The 22945-nt window shown below is 40.0% G+C and overlaps 1 protein-coding gene across 2 annotated transcripts in view; it reads left to right on the forward strand.

The window, feature by feature from the left end:
* The first annotated feature begins 765 nt into the window (after positions 1-765).
* The window catches only part of EXD2 (exonuclease 3'-5' domain containing 2), a 54145-nt gene continuing 31965 nt past the window's right edge, over positions 766-22945 (forward strand). Inside the window, exons 1-2 of one of the 2 annotated variants that reach the window (XM_059182429.1) lie at positions 766-867; positions 14021-14406. In XM_059182429.1, the coding sequence (XP_059038412.1) occupies positions 14071-14406 (336 nt within the window). In that variant the 5' untranslated portion in view covers positions 766-867; positions 14021-14070. The remainder of the gene's footprint in view (positions 868-14020; positions 14407-22945) is intronic. The other variant, XM_059182430.1, reaches the window with a different exon arrangement.

Here is a 22945-nt window from a genome sequence, read left to right on the forward strand (position 1 = left end):
TGGAAAATGTCACTGCTAATAGTACTGCTTCAGTAGTTTGAGGATTAAATGAGATAAAATACATAAAATAATTTCCCAGCACGTGGTGTGTACATAGTCAACAAATGGCAGCTATTACTATACCTTATATTCTTTACGCTCATCTCTTTTCTCCTTCTGTTACACTTTCTATTGACAGAGAAACAATACATCGCACACATTAGCCTCTTGACATATAATAGTTGCTGATAAAGACTAGTTGAATGAATGAATTTTAAATATAAACATAAGGTATTGTGGTTATAGTTATAAAAGATGGCATAATTATTACAATGGCAATATTACAAAATGCACTGCTAATCAGGAATACAATATTTATTTATTTATTTATTTATTTTTTAGGAATACAATATTTAAACAAGTGTCTCTCCCATTTACCTTTGTCATTTAACAGTTAAGATAATTAGTGCAGGAGAGTAACGTGACTTGAGCTAATTAGTAATAACAATTAGATGTTCTATATTGCATTTGTGATGATTCCAGAGGCTTCTTCTGTTAAGACCAAAACCAACACAAATAAAAAACCACCCCAGAAACAAAAACAAAACACCCTTTTTCTAAAGCGACGTTAAGCCTTCCCAATCTTAACAGATCCTTTGTTCAGCAGTGAAGAAACTGGGGAGGGCACAGCTGCCCCAGCAGCTTCCGTACAACATGGCGTCGCCCATCTGTACATCCCAGCTGGGTTTACATCCTCTTAGTCCGTCGCAGGACCGGAAGTGGTTTCGGCCCTAGTGGATCCGGGTGGGTGCGCGCAGGTGGCGGAGGAGGGTTCCAGTTCTTCGGCGTGAGGTGCCGCAGGTGTTCGGCTTAGGTCCCGGGTCGCAGGTAAGTGAGAACAAGGGATCCGCGGGGCCTTTCATCCGCCTTGTGCGAGGGAAGGAGGGGGATTCCAGTGCGGATTGCGGAGAAGCGCTGTGGAGCTGGAGATGTCACTGTGTGTGGGGGCGACTTATTGCGGGGACCCCGCCGTCCCCGAGCGACTTGGCCCAGCCCTTGTTCCCCTCCTCGGGCGCGGCCTCCTCGCCCCCCACACCCACGACGGTTCAGCACCCAGGTGTGCGACGAGGGCTCTCGCCCCGGCCCGGCCGCCCACACGCGCTCCCCGGGCCCCTTCGTCTGTCTCTAGGAGCACCTACCAAACCTTCGTGGCCTCTAGACCCCGTCAGCTCCAAAGGAGGCACCGCCCACAGCACCTGGCAACCTAGGGCGCTGCGTGCTGCACGCGGTCGCAGTGACGGGTCCCTCCCCTCCATTCGTGGGGACCTGCTCCCGCCCCCAGTGTTACCACCCCTTTCCTCCCAGACCACACCCGCTGCTCCGGGCCTTGCTGGGAGCCGGCTCTTTTCTCTTTCCGCATCCCTGGGATGGAGACTCGAGACCCTAGAGATGCCTACGAAATGGATCCTTGTCCATTGACATATAAGGGAACCCGACCCTTCCTGAGCTTTTGATACACTGATGGGGCGCAAACTCTCTTAGATACCCGCTCCTTGAGAACACTGCATTATTTATACCATTTTTTAAGTTTATTGTTTTTTTGTTTGTTTGTTTGTTTGATTGATTGATTTAAGTGATGCCTATACCCAATGTGGGGCTCCAGCTCACAACCCCGAGATCGAGAGTCGCGTGCTCCACCGACTGAGCCAGCCAGGCGCCCCATACCGTATTTTTTTTTTTTTTTTTTTTTTTTTTTTTTTTTTTTTTTTTTTAGTTCTATTACATGGATACAAGGAACTGCATGGGAATATTTTGTTAATTATCAGAATTAGGAATTGTGGGAGAAAAGTGGCTTAATAGGAAATAATGATTCGTTTTGGTCAGGCTGAGCTGGTTCTAAAAATGTATTCTTTTATATTTAATTTTTAAAATTTATTTATTTATTTGAGAGAGAGTGAGAGCAGAAGCAGGGGGAACCGCAGAGGGACTGAACAGGGCTCAATCCCAGGACCCTGCAATCATAACTGGAGCCTAGGCAAATGCCAAACTCACAGAGCCACCCAGGCGCCCTATCCTTTATATTTATTTTAGTCGTCGTTCATGCATACAGCCTTTGGAAAAAAATCATGTAAGAAATTTAAACAAAATGGGGCGCCTGGGTGGCTCAGGGGTTAAAACCTCTGCCTTCCCAGCATCCTGGGATCGAGACCCGCATCGGGCTCTCTGCTCAGTGAGGAGCCTGCTTCCCTTCCTCTCTCTGCCTGCTTGTGATCCCTGTCTATCAAATAAAAAACAAAAAAAAAAAAAAAAAAGAAAGAAATTTAAACAAAATGGATTCTGTTTGATATCTCTCCATCTCCATCTTTACTATTAGCCCTAAAGTAAGACCCGTTACCAGTTTGGGATGTGTTTTTCTATTTCTCTTTCTTAACATTTATTGACAAGTATTCACATAAGTTACATGTATGTAAGATGTAAGATTTCATGTTAAATTTCTACTAATACCTATTTTACAAATATGACATATTGTACCTATTCAGCAGCTTGACATTTAATACTTAAAAATGGGTCTTGGAACTTTTTCTTTGTTCATATGTATGTGAGATCGGCCTTATTCTTTCTACTTGCTCTGTAAATTCCACGGTTTATTAAGATTTCATAGTATGCGAGATTCCATAGATTGCTCACAGTTAGACACAGCGTGGCAGAGAACATCCTTCCACATGTGTCTGTGTGCCCATGTGGACATTTCAAACCTGCAGTTTGAACTGATGGGCGGGACGGTGTGGACATTTAATGGCAAACTGCCCACCCACAGTGTATAATAATGTCTATTTCCCTAGCTCTTTTAAACATTTGATGCTGTTAATCTTTTTCATTTCGCCAGTCTGGGATGTGAGGGCGATCTGGCTGCGACATCTGTCACCCCATTGATCGCCAGGGTTGATTCGGCTGATCTGGCTGGCTAGGCGGGTGTCCCCTTCCTCCCTCACCGCTCCATGTGCGTCCCTCCCGAAGCTGCGCGCTCGGTCGAAGAGGACGACCTTCCCCGATAGAGGAGAGGACCGTTCTTCGGTCAAGGGTATACGAGTAGCTGCGCTCCCCTGCTAGAACCTCCAAACAAGCTCTCATTTCGCCAGTCTGATGGGTGAAAAATGATGCTGATCAGTGTTTTAATTTGCATTTCCCTAGTTACTAGTGAGATTGGGCATCTTTTCATGATTGTTGGCTGTTGGTATTTCCTCTTTTGAGAAATGTCTTCTTTTAATTGGGCTGTTTTTTAATATGTAGTAGTCTTTTATGTATTCTGGATATTAATTTTTGGTCATTTATATTTGTTTTAAGTATTTAGTCCCAACTTAGTGCTTTTTAAATAAAGTTGGTGCTTGTCTTTTAACTACACGGCATCTTTGTCAAACCATAGTTTTAAATTTTACATTTAAATGTATCAGTTTTTGGGCACCTGGGTGGCTCAGTGGGTTAAGCCGCTGCCTTCAGCTCAGGTCATGATCTCGGGGTCCTGGGATCGAGTCCCGCATCGGGCTCTCTGCTCAGCAGGGAGTCTGCTTCCTCCTCTCTCTCTCTGCCTGCCTCTCTGCCTACTTGTGATCTCTCTCTGTCAAAAAAAAAAAAATAAATAAATAAATAAATGTATCAGTTTTTTACTCTATGTATTTTGTATTTTGTGACTGTCATTCCCTCCCTGAGTGGTTCTCCAGTGCAAGATATTTTGCCCTTCAAGGGCTGTTTGGCAATGTGAGGAGACATTTTTTTTTAGTTGTCTAACTGGGGTTGTGGAATGACAGGCATCTACTGGGTGGGAACCAGGGATGCTGCTAAACATCCTACAATGCATAGGAAAGCCCTCTACAACAGAGAATTTTTCTGGACTAAAAAGTCAGTAGTGCTGATGTGGAAAAACCCCATTATACCCTAAGGCACAACAGGGTTCTCTCTTATGACTATATTTTCCTGTGAATTCTTACATGTTTGAGTTTTTCGTCAGTTCCTCTGGATATGTGTGAGTGTGTGAGTGAATGGTGTGTGCATAGTTACTGTTTTCCCAATAGTGCCACTCTGAATATTAAATACATTCTTGATGCATTAATCTGAAATGCCACATTTATCATTTACTACTTTCTCACACACACACAATCAGTTTCTGGACTCCTCTATTCTGTGGCCTAATTTTCTGTTTTCCTGGACCAATACCACAATATCTTATGTTAAATATGTGTTCTATTTGATGTTTAGTAGGATAAATTCTCCCTTATGATTATTACTGTCATTACTTAATTAAAAATTGTATATTTTTTCAGCTCACATACTCATTTAAAAACTATTTGGGGGGACGCCTGGGTGGCTCAGTCAGTTAGGCTGTTGCCTTCCACTCAGGTTACGATCCTAGGGTCCTGGGATTGAGTCCCGCATGGGGCTCCTTGCTGAGGAGAGAGCCTGCTTCTCCCTCGGCTTGCTCTGCCTACTGCTCCCCCTGCTTGTGCTCTCTCTCTCTCTCTTTGACAAATAAAATCTTTTAAAAAAAAACTATTTTGGGGCTAATCTTAGTTTCTTTTCCAGATTTTTAGAATTAGCTTGGCAAGTAGTTTTTTTAAGTGGCTTTATGGAGATGTAGTTTACATAACTGGATGTTTAAAGTGTACAATTCAGTGGTTTTTTTTAGTGTATTCACAGTTGTGCTGCCATTACCACAATCTAATTTTAGAACATTTTCATCACCCCAAAAAGAAACCCATGCCAGTTAGCAGTCATTCCCCACCCCATTCCCCAGTACCCAAGCCCTAGGTAGCCCCTAATCTTTCTGCCTTTATAGATCCAAATCTTTTATATAAATGCAATCATACAATTTGTGATATTTTATGACCGGTTTCTTTCACTCAGCATAATGTTTTTAGGTTTCATCCATGTTGTTAAATGTATCAGTACTCATCCTTTTTTTTTTTTTTTTTTTTTTTTTTAAACTGCTGAACAGAATTCCATCCTACATTGTATTTGTTTCCTAGGGCTAGGGTAACAAAGTAACACAAACTGGGTGGCTTAAAATAACAGCAGTGTATTCTCTCCCTGTTCTGGAGGTGATAAAGTCCAAAACCAAGGTGTCAGCAGGGCTTTTCCATCTCTGATGGCTCTACAGGAGAATCCTTTCTTGCCTCTTAGCTTCTGGTGATTACTGGCAATTCTTGGCTTATGCCAAAACTCTAGCCTCTACCTCTGTCTTCAGAGAGCCTTCTTCCCTGAGGGTCTGTCTTGATGCCGTAATTCTGTCTCTTGGAGCCTGTTTCTGTGTCTTTTTCCTTCATCGAAGGACAGCATTTCTCTTGGATTACAGTCCCGCATTACTTAAAATGACCTCATTTTAACTTGATTATGTGTGCAAAGACCTAATTTTCAATAAGGTCATGTTCACAGGTACCAAGGATTAGGACTTCAAAATCTCTTTTTTTGAGGACCCGGTTCAACCCATAACCTTATGGATATGGTATATTTTATGTATCCACTTGTCAGCTGAAGGACATATACATTGTTTCCACTTTTTGACTATTATGAATAGTGGGACTGTGAACTTTTGTTTGGACATGTTTTCATTCCTCTTGGGTATATACTTAGCAGTGGAATTGCTGGGTCATATGGCAACCCTATGTTTAATCATTTGAGGAACTGCCAGAGTGTTTTTCTTTTCCTTTTTTTTTTTTTTTTAAGATTTTATTTATTTATTTGACAGATGGAGATCACAAGTAGGCAGAGAAGCAGGCAGAGAGAGAGGCGGAAACAGGCTCCCTGCTGAGCAGAGAGCCCGATGCGGGGCTCGATCCCAGGACCCTGAGATCGTGACCTGAGCCAGAGGCAGAGGCTTAACCCACTGAACCACCCAGGCGCCCCCAGTGTTTTTCAAAGCAGCTGCACCATTTTACGTTCCCACCAGCAATATGTGAGAGTTATAATTTCTTCTAATTATTGCTAGCACTCATTATCTTTTTTTTAATAAAATTTTTAAAAAGGTTTTATTTATTTATTTGACAGAATGAGAGAGATCACAAGCAGGCAGAGAGGCAGGCAGAGAGAGAGAGAGGAGGAAGCAGGCTTCCCGCCCAGCAGAGAGCCCCATGCAGAGAGCTCCATGCGGGACTCTATCCCAGGACCCTGAAATATGCCTGAGCCAAAGGCAGAGGCTTAACCCGCTGAGCCACTCAGGCACCTCTGTTTTGTTTTGTTTTTTAAATTAGAGCCTTCCTAGTAGGTATGAAGTGGTATCTCATTGTCATTTTGATCTGTATTTCCCCAATAGCTTTTCATGTGCTTATTGGCCATAGGTATATCTTCTCTGAAGAAATAAATGTCTGTTCAGATCCTTGCCTCTTTTCAACCAGTTTATCTTTTTTATTATTGAATTGTAAGAGTTCTTTATATATTCTACATACATGCTCTTAGCAGATCTATGCTTTGGAAATATTTTCTCCCATCCTGGGGATTGTCTTTTCATTCTCTTGATGGTCAATTCATTTTTTAGAAAGTTTTTTAAAATTAAGTTTGCATTACATTTATGTTATTTTGACCATTTCTGTAAAACAATCTCTTTATTTAAAAAATGGAATAATTATAGTACCTATTGCAGAAGGTTATTGAAAGGATTGAGTACCGTATACATGATTGTATATAATTGTATATACCTCACACAGGCTATATACTCTGTGACAGCTGTGATCATCTCTCTCTGCTCTTCCAGTCTTCTGTGTCTCCAGTAAACTTTTCTATTTTTCTTCATATCAATCTTGCATATTTCTTGTTGAGTTTATACCTAACTGTGTGTGTGTGTGTGTGTGTGTGTGTGTGTGTATGTGATAGTTGTGTGTGGTTTTAAAAAAGTGTATGTTGCTATTATGAGTGGGCTTTTCTTCATGTTTTTATAATGGTTTTGGAAAGCTCTTGATTTTATATATTCATCAAACTTTCAAAATGATAAGTTGTGAAAGTTATGACTTGTTTACTTTATCCGGGTGATTCCAGTCCAGTCATTCTGTTAGGAACCGTGGTTCTTTTTTTCTTCTTCTTTTTCTTTTTATAACGAAGAGCTACACCCAACGTTGAAATCTCATGATGCAGGGAGTCCTGTGCTCTAATGACCAAGTCAGCCAGGTGACCTCCCCTGCCCCACCCACGCCCACCCACCCCATGATTCTTTTTCATTCTGCCTTCTTCTGCCTTCATTTGGATCTCCTTCCCTTCCAGGCTCTATTATTTTGAGTCTTTCATTCCTCTTGCCTTGCTTTCCTCCAGTCTAGCCCTCACACAGCCACCATGGTGTTCTTTGAAATCTAAGCCTGAGGCTGGCACTTCCCTTATAAGTCTTATTGGCTGTCCATTAGGCCCCTCATGCCTCACTCTAGATCTGCTGATTCCAGCACTGTCTGTCTCTATTTTCTTGTATGCCCACTATGCTCTAGCTCAGCAGTGTCAAATCGAAATATAATGTGAGCCCCATAAATACAGATTTCTAGTAGCCACATTAAAAATCTAAAGAGGGGTAATGTGGGTAGCTCAGTCGGTTAAGTGTGCAACTCTTGATTTCAGCTCAGGCCATGATCTCAGGGTTGTGAGATCGAGCCCCATCTCAGGCTCTGCACTCAATGGGGTATCTGCTTGACTAAATCATACAATTAAAAATGGTTAAAATGGTAGATTTTGTGTTTTGTATATTTTACTAAAATAAAAAAAGTCCACCTTAAAAATCAATATGAAAATGATCAATAAGATACTTTCACATTTTTTCATACTAAGTCTGCAAAGTTCTATATTTTACACTTACAGTACACATTACATTTGCTTGAACTTTCTCACCTATACTGTGGTGTTTCCTACCTTTTGTATCTTGTACGCGCTGTTCCCTCTGCCTGGTGTGCCCTTCTCCTAGCTGCCTGCACACCTGGACGTCTCGCGCTCAGTTTTTGACCCCAGCATCAGCCTCCCCCACACTCTGTCCTGGAGCGTTCCTGTTAGCAATACCCACGTCCCTTCCTCTTTGCCAAACCCCAGCTCCCATTGTGTTCTCTCCCTCCCCTGCAACCTGTTCACTACAGGTGTTTCTCCTTTCCTGAATCCCGAATTTTTGAGAGCAGATTGTGCCTTTTAACTCTTTACCTGGAGTCTGACATAGTGGCTGGCTTATTGAAAGTGCTACATACAAGTTTGCTGAACGAACCCTTTGGCTGGAAAAATACCCACACAAAACTTCTCCATGTAAGAATGAATTAATATGTGTTTTCAATGTTGCCAAACAGTCCCTCATGTGGAGGTACCCTGCTTGCTCCTTCTGGTTCCCTGTGAGGCCTTTCTCTTACATGGGCCACAGGTGACAAAGAGTATGTCAGAACCTTACCATATGCCTGGGAACTCCATATCTGAGGGAGCCCTTCTCAGTGGAAGCAAATCAATAATATTTTGTTTTTTAAGCGTTTTCTACTTTAGTGTCACCTTATTTTAATGTTATGAAATATGGAGATAGTATGAGATGCAAAAATAAATGTAAAATATGAATTAAAACACATGTGAGAAGATGTAATTTTCTTTGAAAACAAAAATTCACTTATCTCTGCAAAATGATTTCTAAGTTGAGAGGGAATGCACAATCAAGATGCAGATTGGTCTCAAAGGATGAAACATTTGGCTGAAACAAACAAATTTAAAAGAAATGTAAAGCTTTAGATTTAAGTGCAAAATATACATTATAAATATATAAAATGGGGGACTCGATTTGGTATTAGTGAATTTCAATTGACCACAAGCTTTATATGATCCACCGTTGGGTTTCTCTTCTACTCAAAAACAAGTCATTTAATGCTGCATTAATAAAATCTGGGGTCCAGATAGTAGGAAGAAGTAGTAGCAGTGTCGTCTACACCAATCGGACCCTGTGTCAAGTACTGAATACTGACTTGAGTGCCACATTTTAAGAGATACATTGACAAAATTAGAGGCTTTTAGAAGGACCTGGCTACAATGGTGACCCTCCTAGGTCACAGGAAGTCTGCTTGGGTTAAGAAGAGTGCTCTAAGGGAAGCCATAAACGTTGTCTTTACATATCTCACAGGCTCTCAGGAAGGAGGAAATATTGTTCTCATTTCAGGGGCCAGACTGACCATCAAAGACATCGAAGAGAGCAATTTCTGGGACGACTGGGTGGCCCAGTCAGTTAAGTGCCCAACTCTTGATTTCCGCTCCAGTCTTGATCTCGGGATTGTGAGATTGAGTCCCTGTCCACCTCCATGCTGGGTGTGGAGCCTGCTTAAAATTTTCTCTCTCCAAAACAAACAAACAAATAAACAAACAACACCTAAAATGAGAGCAATTTCTTTCTTTCTTTTCTTTCTTTCTTTCTCCTTCTTCTTCTTCTTTTCTTTGAGAGCGATTTCTAAGTAGGGAACTTTTGCAGAATGCAAGGACTTTACAACAAAAACTGCCTTTTAAAGTAATGAACTCTGTTCCTAAAAGTATTAGAGATCAAGTCATACTCTGTCAGGATTACACAGCAAGGATTCTTAACTTGTGCAGGAGCTGAATTTGGCTCTTGCATTTTCACTCTGTGATTCTTTGTTTTGCTTTAATTAGGAGTTCTGTGGTTTATAGTGCCCAGTAGCAGTAAGAGCTGACATTTATGGAACCCTAATGTGCTGGTTGGTGTGCTAAATCAAGTGTATTGATCACCTTACTTTTTTTTTTATTTATTTTTTAAAAAGATGTTTGTTTATTTATTTATTTGACAGAGATCACAAGTAGGCAGAGAGGCAGGCAGAGAGGGGAAAGCAGGCTCCCAGCTGAGCAGAGTGCCGGAGGCGGGGCTAGATCGGAGGACTCTGAGACTATGACCTGAGCCTAAGGCGGAGGCTTAACCCACTGAGCCACCCAGGCGCCCCTAATTCATTTTATTTTTAAAAAAGATTTTATTTATTCATTAGAGAGAGCGCATAAGCAGAGGGACAGGGAGAAGAAGCTGACTCCCCGTTGAGCAAGGAGCCTGATGCAGGGCTTCATTCCAGGACCTTGGGATCATGACCCAAGCCAAGGGCAGCCACTTAACTGACTGAGCCATCGAGGCACCCCTACTATGTACAATTAAAAAAAAAAAATTAAAATGGCAAATTGTTTTTAGTCATGGAAAGTGGTGAAGCATTGAAAGCTTTGGATCCCAGAGCAAGCCCTTAGAGAGGTATCTTAATTTGTTTGGGCTGCTAAAGTAGAATGTCACAGACTGGGTGAATCATAAAAAACAGAGATGGATTTCTCCCAATTTGGAGGCAGGAAGTCCAGGATGCCAGCCTGGTTAGGGCCTGGTGAGGGCCCTCTTCCAAAAGGCAGACCTCTGACTTCTCACTGTAGCCTCACATGGCCGAGATCAGAGAGAGGCAAGCTTTTATAAGGGCATGAATCCCATCATGGGGGCTCCACCCTCATGACCTCACCCAACCCTAATCACCTCCAGAGGCTCCCCCCTCATAATACCATCACATTGGGGGAGAGGATTTCAACATATAAATTTTGGAGGGACATAGACTTTCAGTTCGTAATGCAAAATTTGATTTTTCTCACTTCTGGCCCAGCATTGAACCATATTGTTTTTTTCTTATTAGCATCAAGGCTCAGTAAGGGGAAGAATACTTTTTCCATTGGAATAAACAAATTTTTATAATTGGATGGTTAAAATAGAGACATTTTTCATAAAATGTAACATCTTGGATTGAGTTTTATTCATTTGATGAGTATTTATTGTAATGAGCTCTGTGATAGTTACTGGGGACATATGTTGTGTTGAAGGAGACAAGTAAGGTCCCTGTTTTCATGGAGTTTACAGTCTAGTGGGAAAGACAGTGAATGAACCAACAGTTATTCATTAGGCCAACAGGAAAACATCAGAAATATTGCTGATTTTTTTTTTAATATTGCTGAGTTTTGACAAATGTGCATACCCGTAAGCCAAGCTCCCATCAAAACTTGGAATATTACATGCAATTCTAGAAAGTTCCCTCTTGCCTGAAATGCTCTTCCCTAGATTTTCCTGACTGGCTCTTTTTTTGATACTCAGTGCTCAGCTTAAATCTATCTGCCCTGTAACTAACTGCCCTCCCTCCACCCCAAGGCAGCTACTGTTCAAATCTTTTTCTTCTATAGATTAATTTTAGTTGTTCTAGAACTTTATGTAAATAGAACCGTACAGTATCTCTTTTGTATCTGGCTTCTTTCACTCAGCCTAATGTTATTTAAGATTCATGCATGTATCTTTAGTCTTATGAATAAAGCTGTTACGAACATTCTTAAGTAAGTCTTTTCGTGGATAGATTTAATTTTATCCAGCTTGGGACTCAGAGAATTGTACTAAACCTGATGACCTCCATCTTCCCACTCTTCATTACATGGATGTTGAGTTTCTCAATCTAGCCTTCATGTCTCTGCTGTTTTCTGTATCTTTCTGTGCTACATTCTGAGGGAGTTTCTCAGTTTTAGCCTCAATTCCCTAACACTCTCATCTCACTGTCTGATCTATTTAACCTGTCTATTGATTACTGGACTTTAAAAAATTTTTAACAATTATCTAGAATTTCTATTTTTTGTTGTTGTTTCCTGTTGATGTATTAGATTATTTTCCTTAATTTCCCTGAGTGTTATTATTTTATTTATTTTTTAAAAAGATTTTATGTATTTATTTGACAGAGATCACAAGTAGAGAGGCAGGCAGGGAGAGAGAGAGAGAGAGAGAGAGAGGATTAAGCAGGTTCCCAGCTGAGCAGAGAGCCCAATGCCATGCAGGGGGCTCAATCCCAAGACCCTGGGATCACCACCTCAGCCAAAGGCAGAGGCTTAACCCACTGAGCCACCCAGGCGCCCCTTGAGTGTTATTATTTTAAAGTTCCTTTCAGATCTCAGATAACACGTATTTTTGTTTGGTTCTTCTGTGGACTGTTTTTTAATTGGCTTTAGGGTTTAAAAAAAATTTTTTTTATTATTCATTTATGATTGCTCTTCCTGAGACTGATGTTCTGTGGAGGTCCTTTTTGTTTCCTGTGTGTTAGAAACACACACACAAACACACACTCCCAACAGAATGCACCAATTCTAACCATTTTAGTTTTAGTTTCTTGGCTTAGGGTTTTCTTTTGTGAGGTTAATGTAAACTTGGGCCCTGGACTGCTTCACAGTACAGCTTGAGCATCTGCCTTCCCATGAGGAGCTCTGTTCATACTCCCAGCCTTGGGCAGGTGGCTTGCCTGGGTGGTGGTGGGTGAGCGCTTTCAGTTCTTGTTCATGGACAAGGTAGCACTCTCCTGGGTCTCAGCTGTGCCCTGAGCTTGTGGCCTAGACTTCTGGTCATGGGCTGGTATGAGATCTGGTCTCTGCCCATCTGTATCTCCCACCCACTTCCATTTCGGGTACCTGATGATTTCCCTTTCTTCTTTTTGAATTTAACTCTGTATTTTACACACACACACACACATATATAATATAACAATATGTAATAAATATATATTTATATATAATAAATAATATGTATTATTTAATACATATTAAAAAGATAAATGTTTTCTCCAGCATTTTGTATTGTTTCCAGGGGTAAAGGAAGGGTTTTTTGGTTTTTTTTTTAAAGTCTTCTCAGAGTATTTTAACTAGAAGTTTGTGCAAATTTTTTAATCTCATTAAGCCTTCAATAAAAGTACTGGAGAAAGTACGCATGAATACTTAGCACAGTTTCTGCAATAAAGTAAATCTTTTTAAAACAACACAGCCGTTTCTTTGTTTTCATTAGCAGTGTAATAATTGTTGTGATTTCATTTTTCATCTCCAATGCCAAATATCTCTGTAGGTATGACCATAGCCCAGGGTTGTTGTAAATACTGAATTATTTTAAAAAATAGTTGTTACTGAAGCTTTGAAAAATGATAAAAATAGTACACATTCAATGGGAAACTCTCAGCCATAGATAAGCGTAGGCAGGGTCTAGCAGATCGCTGTGTCTTTGGGCATTAGAGATTTTAGGCCAGAGCCCACAGATGGGTGGCACAGAGCCCAGAGTGTTTTTGTTTGGCTGGTACAGTGTTTTAAAAACTGTAAATTTGTTGCTGACACTTAAAAATAGTGACATTTTGCATAAAATTTAGATATCTGACTTCTCTTGAATAATGGAGTTATCTAGATCATACTGGGCCTGCTTCCCAAACAGGATCAGTCACTTTGTGCTAAATGGTGTCTGTCCCATGATTGCTCTCTGTGACTAAGGCCAAGGGCTGCTTACCCTTTATTATTACATATTTTCTACTGTTACTTAAGTAGTACAGAAATAGTACTATATATCCATTTCTGCATCAAAAATAGGAAAACAAAAGATAGATGGAGAAAACAATGTGTGATAAGAAAAATGGAAGAGAGATTGTTGTGTGGGGTTCCCCTGACTAAAGCCATCTGCCATTCTTAATTTTTTTTAATTGTATGAAATACTAGAACATCAAACTGATCGCAGTGACCACCTAAGGGTAGTAGGATTATAATTAATTTGATTTTTCTTTTTTTTTTTTTTAAAGGTTTGATTTTTTTTTTTTTTTTTTTTTAGAGCACAAGCAGGGGGAGGGGCAGGCAGAGGGAGAGGGAGAAGCAGGCTCCCTGCTGAGTAAGGAGTGCAATGTGGGACTTGATCTCAGGGCCCTGGAATCATGACCTGAGCCAAAGCCAGCCACTTAACTGGCTGGGCCACCCAGGAGCCCATGATTTTTCAAATTCTGTACAAGTGCATCTATTGTCACAGGATTAAGTGGGTGCTGGGCAGCTGGTAGAGGGCAAGGGGTTTCTCCGGTGAGAATGAAGATAGCGATAGATGAATGTACAAAAGTGGGAAAAATAAATATCACTCCACATGGAAACTTGTAGCATTTTGTGTTAGTTTGTGGACACATAGATGATACATAGAACACGTTTTAGGGGAAAACATGTTTCCATCTGGGTTTAAAGCCTGTATGTAAATATATTGTTGCCACTTGTTTTGCAGATTGTGGGATTAGTGATATGCTTTCCTAAACAGCAAAAAAAGAGTTGAAGATGTCTAGATACTTAATGGCTTTGACAGTGACCACCCTCATCGGTGTGGCCGTTGGGGGGTTTGTCCTGTGGAAAGGCATCCGGAGGCGGAGGAATAAAGCGAGCCTTGACACCCACACCGGGCAGCAGCAGCCGCAGCAAGCACCCAGCAGCGGGGAGTCACCCTCCCCGGAAGAGGACCAGCAGTGTTCCAGTGCCCCCCGAGCCTGGTGGGAGGAAAGGATCCTCGGAGCAAAGGTGGTCACCGTGTCCCATGAGGAGGAGTGGGATCAAATTGAGCCCTTGCTTAGGAGTGAGTTACAAGATTGTCCAGTGCTTGGAATTGACTGTGAGTGGGTAAGTTGAACAGCAGAAACAAAACATGTAAAACTTTTCTGCTTTTCTAACTAGGTAACTGAATTGTCACATCGAGATAAGATTAAAGGAGAATTAGCTTGTTCTCAGCTAGCTCACAAATAGAATTTAGCAGAAGCTGCTTCTCTTCTTAGGATAGAGGGGTGCTCATAGTCATGCGTTCTAGAGTGAGACAAATCTGTACGAGCTCCATTTTGAACACTTACTGTTCTTTGAACTTGGACAAGCTTCTTAAGCTCTCAGAGTTTCAATGAACTTTTGTCCAACAGGGAAGTAATGGTATCTCCCTCCCCGGGCTTTTCAAAAGATTCATATTGTCAAGCCTTATGAGGGGTTCAGCATGATTTTCACATGTAGTCAGTGCTCATTAAATATTAGCTACTATTAATATTTTTAATAGTATTTTTGTAAGGATGCCATGGAGAAGATAGTTAAGGAAGTCTGCTTAAAGGGGAATTATTACACAAAGGAGCATTTAAAGAGATAACAATTAAAATTTGAAATACTGTTTACTCTCAGCCAGGTACTTTGCTGTTTTGTTTGCTTGTCTTCTTTAATTAACGCAGTAATCCTATGTAGAAAGATACTATTGTTACCTTTACTTTATAGCTAGGAAAAGAGGCATAAAAGTAACCACTTGAGCCCTGGGATTTTTTTTTTTTTTTAAAGATTTTATTTATTTATTTGACAGAGAGATCACAAGTAGGCAGAGAGACAGGCAGAGAGAGAGAGGAGGAAGCAGGCTCCCTGCCAAGCAGAGAGCCCTACGCGGGGTTCGATCCCAGGACCCTGGGATCATGACCTGAGCCGAAAGCAGAGGCTTAACCCACTGAGCCACCCAGGCTCCCCGAGCCCTGGGCTTTCTTAACCATCTGGTTAATCGATCTTTCTTTCTTTCCCTCTTTTTTTCTTTTTTTTTTTTTAAGATTTTACTTATTTATTTGACAGACAGAGATCACAAGTAGGCAGAGAGGTAGGCAGAGAGAGAGGGACTCCCCTCTGAGCAGAGAGCCCGATGCAGCCAGGCTCAATCCCAGGACCCTGGGATCATGACCTGAGCCAAAGGCAGAGGCTTTCACCCACTGAGCCACACAGACACCCCATCTTTTTTTCTTTCTTTCTAGATTTTATTTATTTATTTAGAGAGCATGGGAGTGGGGGGAGGGGCAGAGAGCGAGGGAGAAGTAGATCCCAAGCAGACTCATGCCAAGTGCACGTGGGGCTTGATCTCACAACCCTGAGATCATGACCTGAGCTGAAATCGAGTTGGGCACTTAGTTGACTGAGCCACGCAGGCACCCCACATCTGGTTAATTTTTCTAGTAGCTCTTCCTATGGGAGAGTTGTGACATAGTTGGGATGAGGATCGTACAAGGCATCTGTTCTCTGTTGCTCTGATTCGCAGAGTGAGTTTTAATCTCCTTGAAACAGAAGATATTATAAAAGTATAAATAAATCATGGTTATCATTTCTGACTAATTCAGTAGAATGCCTTGCCAAGATTCTCTGCTGTATTTCTCTGGGATATCTAGGATATGGCCTAGAGCCAGGACATGGAATCAGCAGAGGCCCTAAGCAGAAGAGCTGCCACAAAATCAGGTCAGAGCATGGTGGGAGGCCTAGCAGGCGCTAGTGCAGTGATGACCAAGGGGACACATGGCAGCATGGGCAAGGCTTCGTGGTCACACAAGACCTCATACCTTGGCTACTGGAGGGTATTTCGTTGTATCTGCGATAATAGTAGTTGTTTCTACCAATGACCTTGGGCAACCAGGGAAGGATTGGATACTTTTGGTGTATTCTATATAAGAAACTATATCATTTTAGAAATATTTACACCAACAATAACAGATGGAACCATTGCTGAACAGTGAGCTTTAGTAGACGAGGAAAATTCACTCTTGCCCGACACCTTGATTTTCTAACTAAATGGAAGCATCCGTGCAACAGCAGGTTAGTCTGAGTGGAGTAGTTAGTGACAGCAGTTGTTTGGTGACTGTAGCAGAGGCAGGGATAAGTGAAAGTGGCAAGTAATCCTAAACCTACTTCCTTTTGGCTTTGGGTTAAGTACCGAGCTCCTGCTGGAGGCCACATCTCTCTCAGCTGTGATTGCTTTTCTGATTGCGGCCACAGAAAAGCTTTAGGAAGAGTCATTCATTCCCTGTTCTACCTTTTCTTTTTTCTTTCTTTTTTTTTTTTTTTTTTAGAAATGGGGAAGGAGCAGAGGGAGAGAGAGAATCCCAAGCAGACTCTGTGCTGAGCAGGGAGCCTGATGCGGGGCTCGATTGTAGGACCCTGGGATCTTGACCTGAGCTGAAGGCAGACACTGAGCCAGCCAGGCACCTCTCTCTCTTTTATAGTTAACATAATTGTCATCCCTCTGTATTCATTCTGCACAATTTCTTTAGGTCTCTTTTATAGTCCCCTTTGGCTTTATTTAGTTTTCTCTTGTCTGTTTAACTTGCCCCTTAAGTCTTTTTTTCTTAACCTTTTTTGTGAAATAAAACATATCAAGAAAAATGCCTGAAACAAAAATAGCTAAATGATTTATCTGAGGAGAACAGCTGTGTAACTAGAAACTAGGTCAGGAAATAGAGGATTGCTAGTACCCCAGGAGATCCCCTTATGACCCCTTGTAATCATTATCCCCCAAGGGTTGTCATTATTCTGATTTCATAGTGTTCACATTCTTGTTTTTTGTTACGCTTTTATTACTCAAACATGCATCCCTAAGCACTCTAATTTGGATGTGCCTGGTTTTTATTTTATTTTATTTTAAAGATTTTATTTATTTATTTGACAGAGAGAAATCACAAGTAGATGGAGAAGAAGGCAGAGAGAGAGAGGGAAGCAGGCTCCCTGCTGAGCAGAGAGCCCGATGCGGGCCTTGATCCCAGGTCCCTGAGATCATGACCTGAGCCGAAGGCAGCGGCTTAACCCACTGAGCCACCCAGGCGCCCTGTGCCTGGTTTTTAAATTTAATATATATGAAACAGTCAAGTACATCTTTTGTGTCCATCTTCTTTTGCTCAACATTATGTTTGTGAGATTTGCCTATGATGTGTGTGACTGTGGTTCTATGCCATATAGTAATCTGTTGTATAAAAATGCCACGATTTACTCATCTATTCTAATATTGATGGATATTTGGGTTGTTTGTGATTTGGAGCACTGTCGCAGTGAACATACGCGCTCATTACCATTGGGCATATGTATCTATGAGTGGAGTCCTGGATTGTAGAATTGTGTATTATGTTTTACCTATATGGATAATGCCAAGCTGTTTGCCAAAGTGGTTTTCACTAAATGTATCCTCCAATCAGTATTATATGAGTGTAACCATTGTTGCAGTTGTTTTCAGAAATGCTTCTACAGGGGCGCCTGGGTAGCTGAGTCATTAAGCATCTGCCTTTGGCTCGGGTTGGGTCGTATCTTGGGACCGAGCCTTGCATTGGGCTCCCTGCTCAGCGGGAAGCCTACTTCTCCCTCTCCCACTACCCCTGCTTGTGTTCCCTCTCTCACTGTTTCTCTTTCTGTCTCTTTGTCAAATAAATAAATAAAATCTTTAAAAAAAAGGTAGTAGTTCTACTGATTTAACCTCCCACCAAGACTATATGAAAGTTGTCTTTGTCATATATCTTATCAACATTTGGTACTGTCAGATTTTTATTTATTTTTAATTTTTATTTATTTTTTAGTACTGTCAGATTTTTAAATATTAACCATGTCCATGGGTGTGTAGTAATATTTCATTGTGGTTTATAATTTTCACATTCCTGATTATTAGTGAAGTTAAGCATCTTTTTAAAAAGGTTTTTTAGGGGCACCTGAGTGGCTCAGTGGGTTAAAACCTCTGCCTTGGGCTCAGGTCATAATTCCAGGGGCCTGGGATTCAGCCCCACATCCGGCTCTCTGCTCAGCAGGGGGGCCTGCTCCCCCGCCCCCCCACCTGCCTCTCTGCCTACTTGTGATCTCTGTCTGGCAAATAAATAAATAAAATCTTAAAAAAAAAAAAAGATTTTTAAAAATCCAATATATTTATTTAATTACACCATCCGCATTTTCTTTCTTTTTTTAAAAAAATTTTTGGAGTTTTTATTTAAATTCCAGTTAACATACAGTGTAATATTAGTTTTATGAGTATAATGCAGTGATTTAACACTTCCATACAACACCTGGTGCTCATCACAAGTGCACTTGTTAATCCTTATAACCTATTTAACCTGTCCCCAACCCACCTCCCCGCCCCCAGTAACTATCTGATTCTGAAGAGTTTGTTTCTTGGTTTGCCTCTCTCTCTCTCTTTTTTTCCCCCACTTTGTGTTGTTTCTTAAATTCCATATATGAGTGAAATCATATGGTAATTGTCTTTCTGTGACTAATTTTGCTTAGCTCCATAAATGTTGCAAATGGCAAGACTTCATTCTTTCTTATGTCTGAGTAATATTCCTTTGTGTATATATATATACCACATCTATGTTTATCCATTCATCAGTCAGTGGACCCTTGGCCTGTTTCCATAATTTGGCTATTGTAGATAATGCTGCTTAAACATTGGGGTGCATGTATCCCTTTGGATTAGTATTTTTCTATTTCTTTGAGTACTGTAATTGCTGGATTATAGGGTAGTTCTATTTTTAACTTTTTTGTTTGTTTGTTTATTTGACAGAGAGATCACAAGTAGGCAGAGAGGCAGGCAGTGAGGCAGGCAGAGAGAAGCAGGCTCCCTGCAGGGAGCCTGATGTGGGGATCATCTCAGGAGCCTGGGATCATGACCTGAGGCAAAGACAGAGGCTTAACCCACTGAGCCACCCAGGTACCCCCTATTTTTAACTTTTTGAGGGACATCAATACTGTTTTCCAGAGTGGCTGCACCAGTTTGCACTCCCATCCACAGTTCAAGAAGGTTCCCCTTTCACCACCCCCTCACCAATACCTTTTGTTTCTGGTATTGTTGATTTTAGCCATTCTGACAGGTTTAAGGTGGTATCTCATTGTAGTTTTGATTTACATTTCCCTGATGATGAGGGATGTTGATCATCCTTTCATCTGTCTGTTGGCCATCTGGATGTCTTCTTTGGAAAAAAATCTATTCATGTCTTCTACCCATTTTTTAATTGGATTACTCATTTTTATGGCATTGAGTTTTATAAGTTCTTTATATATTTTGCCCACTAACCCTTTAGCAGATATGTCATTTACCAGTATCTTCTCCCTTCAGTAGATTGTTTTCTAGTTTTGTTGATTATTTCCTTCACTGTGCTAAAAAAGTTTTTATTTATTGGGGCACCTGGGTGGCTCAGATGGTTAGGCATCTGCCTTCTGCTCAGGTCATGATCCCAGGTCCTAGGATCAAGCCCCATATCAGTTTCCTTGCTCCTTGGGGAGCCTGCTTCTCCCTCTGCCTCTGTGTGTCTCTCTCTCTCTTTCTCTCATGAATAAATAAATAAAAACTTTAAAAAATTTTTTTTAAGTTTTTATTTATTTTATTTTATTTTTTGATTGAGCATCATTTTACATTTTATTTATCATTTAGGTATCTTCTTTCATGGAGTGCCTGTTCATCTCTTGTCCCTATTTCTTTGAATTATCTTTTTCTTACTGATTTAAAGGCACTTTTTATATATTTTTATAATATATAATATATAGCATTATATATTATATATTTTTAAATATATTTATATATTTATTTATATATAAATATATATTTATATATAAATATATATAAAAATATATATATAATATATATATATAAATATATATATTATATATAAAGGCAATATTTATATATTCTTTTTCTTACTGATTTAAAGTCGTTTTTTTATATATTCTGGCTATGAATCCTTTTTGAGTTAAATGTATACCTTAAATGTTTTCTCCCATTCTGTGAATTTACTTTACATTATTTTTTTTAAGATTTTATTTTTAGGTAATCTCTACACCTAACATGGGGCTCAAACTCACAACCCCAAGATCAAGCGTCGCATGCTCTACTGACTGAGCCATCCAGGTGCCCCATCTGTACATTCTTTTAATGTTATCTTTTGATAATCAGAAGCTCTGTATGGCATAGAAGAAGTCTTATCCTACTCATGGTCATAAAGATATTCTCCTAAATTATTTTCTTAGAGATTTGTGGTTTTAACCTTGCACAATTAGATTTACAGGTCACCTGAAATTGATATGTGTTTCTGTGTGTATGTGTGCATATGCATGTGCGTGTGCATGTGCATGTGTGTGTGGAGGCTGTAAGGTAGAGTCAGGTTTCATTTTTTCCCCATATGAATATCCAGTTGTTTTTGCACCATGAATTGAAAAGATAAACCTTTCTTCACTGCTCAGCAATGCCACTTTGCCACAAAACAAGTGTCTGATTATAAGATCTGTTTCTGGGCTCTCCAGGAATCTGTTGTTCTATTCTTGCACTTATGATCACAAACTATCTTAGTTACTATTGTTTTATCATGACTCCTGCCATCTTGTTCTTTTTTTTTTTTTTTTTAAAGATTTTATTTATTTATTTGACAGACAGAGACCACAAGTAGGCAGAAAGGCAGGCAGAGAGAGAAGAGGAAGCAGGCTCCCTGCTGAGCAGAGAGCCAGATGCGGGGCTCCATCCCAGGACCCTGGGGTCATGACCTGAGCCCAAGGTAGAGGCTTTAACCCACTGTCATCTTGTTCTTTTTCCAGAATATCTTAGACTTGGTCCTTTACATTTCCTTATTTATTTTATTTATTTCTGCTTTTCAGTTTCTACAAAAAATTTTTCTTGATATTTTTTTTTTTTTAAAGATTTATTTATTTGACAGAGAGAAATCACAAGTAGACAGAGAGGCAGCCAGAGAGAGAGAGAGAGAGGGAAGCAGGCTCCCTGCCGAGCAGAGAGCCCGATGCGGGACTCGATCCCAGGATCCTGAGATCATGACCTGAGCCGAAGGCAGCGGCTTAATCCACTGAGCCACCCAGGCGCCCCTTTTTTTTTTTTTTTTTAAAGATTTATTTATTAGATATTTTGATTGAAATTGTACTGCATCAATAGATCATTTTGTGGAGAGTAACTTCTTATAATATTGAGTTTTCTAATCTAGGAATATTTATTTAGACTTTAATTTCTCCTAAAAATCTATTTATAGTTTTCTGTGATTTAAAACATTCTATTGTAAATGAAATCTTTTTAAAATTTTGTGTGTTTCTGGTATAAAGAAATGCAGTTGATTTTTATGTATGTCTCTTTTATTAAGGGACCTTATTAAACTCATTAATTCAAATTACTCACTTATAGTGTCTTTTGGATGTCTGTGTACACTGTTCTATCATTTGAGAAATGACTTTATTTCTTTCCAGTTCTTAAACTTTTTGTTTCCTCTCCTGTTTTACCGTGACTAGGATCACAGTGTAATGTTTAGAAGTGGTGATAGTGGGCATCCTTGACTCATTCCCTATCTCAAAATGGCAGTTTCCAACATTTTCATACTGAATATGATATCTGCCATAGCTTGGCTTATAGATCCCTTTACCAGATTAAATACACTACATTCTATTCTTGTTTTTTTAGGAGGTTTTTATTTATTATTATTATGAATAGTTATTGAATTCTATCAAGGGCTTTTTCTGCATTTCCTTTTATATTATTTTTTAAAACAGTTTTTAAGGGTAGGGGCAAAGGGAGAGAGAGGAAATCCTCAAGCAGGGTACCTGCTCAGTGTAGAGCCCCATGTGGGTCTCGATGTCATGACTCAGAGCTCATGACCTGAGCTGAGATCAAGAGTCTGACTCTTAACCAGCGGAGCTACCCAGGTGCCCCTTTCTGCATCTTGAGATGACTGTGTAGTTTTTCACCTTTATTCTGTGGTGGTGGTGGTGAAATACATTGATTTTTTTATTTCTGGAGTAAATTCAACTGGGTCATGATGTCTTACTCTTTTCATACATTGCTGAATTCATTTTGCTAATGCTTTTGAGAGGATTTTTTTAAAACTATGTTCATGAGTGATACTGGCTTATAATTTATTTTTTCTAGAAATGACATGTCCCCTTTTGATAAAAAAGTCATGCTGATCTCATACAACAGGTTAAGGCTTTCCTTTTTTTTCTTTTTTCTTTTTTTTTTTGCATTCTCTGAAAGAGTTTGTATAAGATCGCCATTCTTTTTTTCTTAAATATTTGGTTAGAATCTGTTGGGGAAGCCATCTGGAGTTTTTTTGTTTTTGTTTGCTTAGGGAAGTATTTGAATTTTGGATATCATTTTTTAAATGCTTTTGGAGCTATTTAGATTTTCTGTTTCTTCATGCCTTTTAAAAAAAAAAGTTGTTTATTTAGTTATAAGTAAGTGATCTCTACACCCAGTGTGGGGCTTGAGCTCCTGACCCCGAGATCAAGAGTGGCATGCTCTTTTGACTGAACCAGCCAGTTGCCCTTGTCTGTTTTGGTAAATTATATTTTTCCTCTAAAGCTGCTTTCAGATTTTAAAATTATGGGCATAAAATTGTTTATAATATCTTCAGACAGTTTTTCTCCCCAG

The sequence above is a fragment of the Mustela lutreola genome, chromosome 7, assembly GCF_030435805.1.
Source record: "Mustela lutreola isolate mMusLut2 chromosome 7, mMusLut2.pri, whole genome shotgun sequence".
NCBI classification, from domain to species: domain Eukaryota; kingdom Metazoa; phylum Chordata; class Mammalia; order Carnivora; family Mustelidae; genus Mustela; species Mustela lutreola.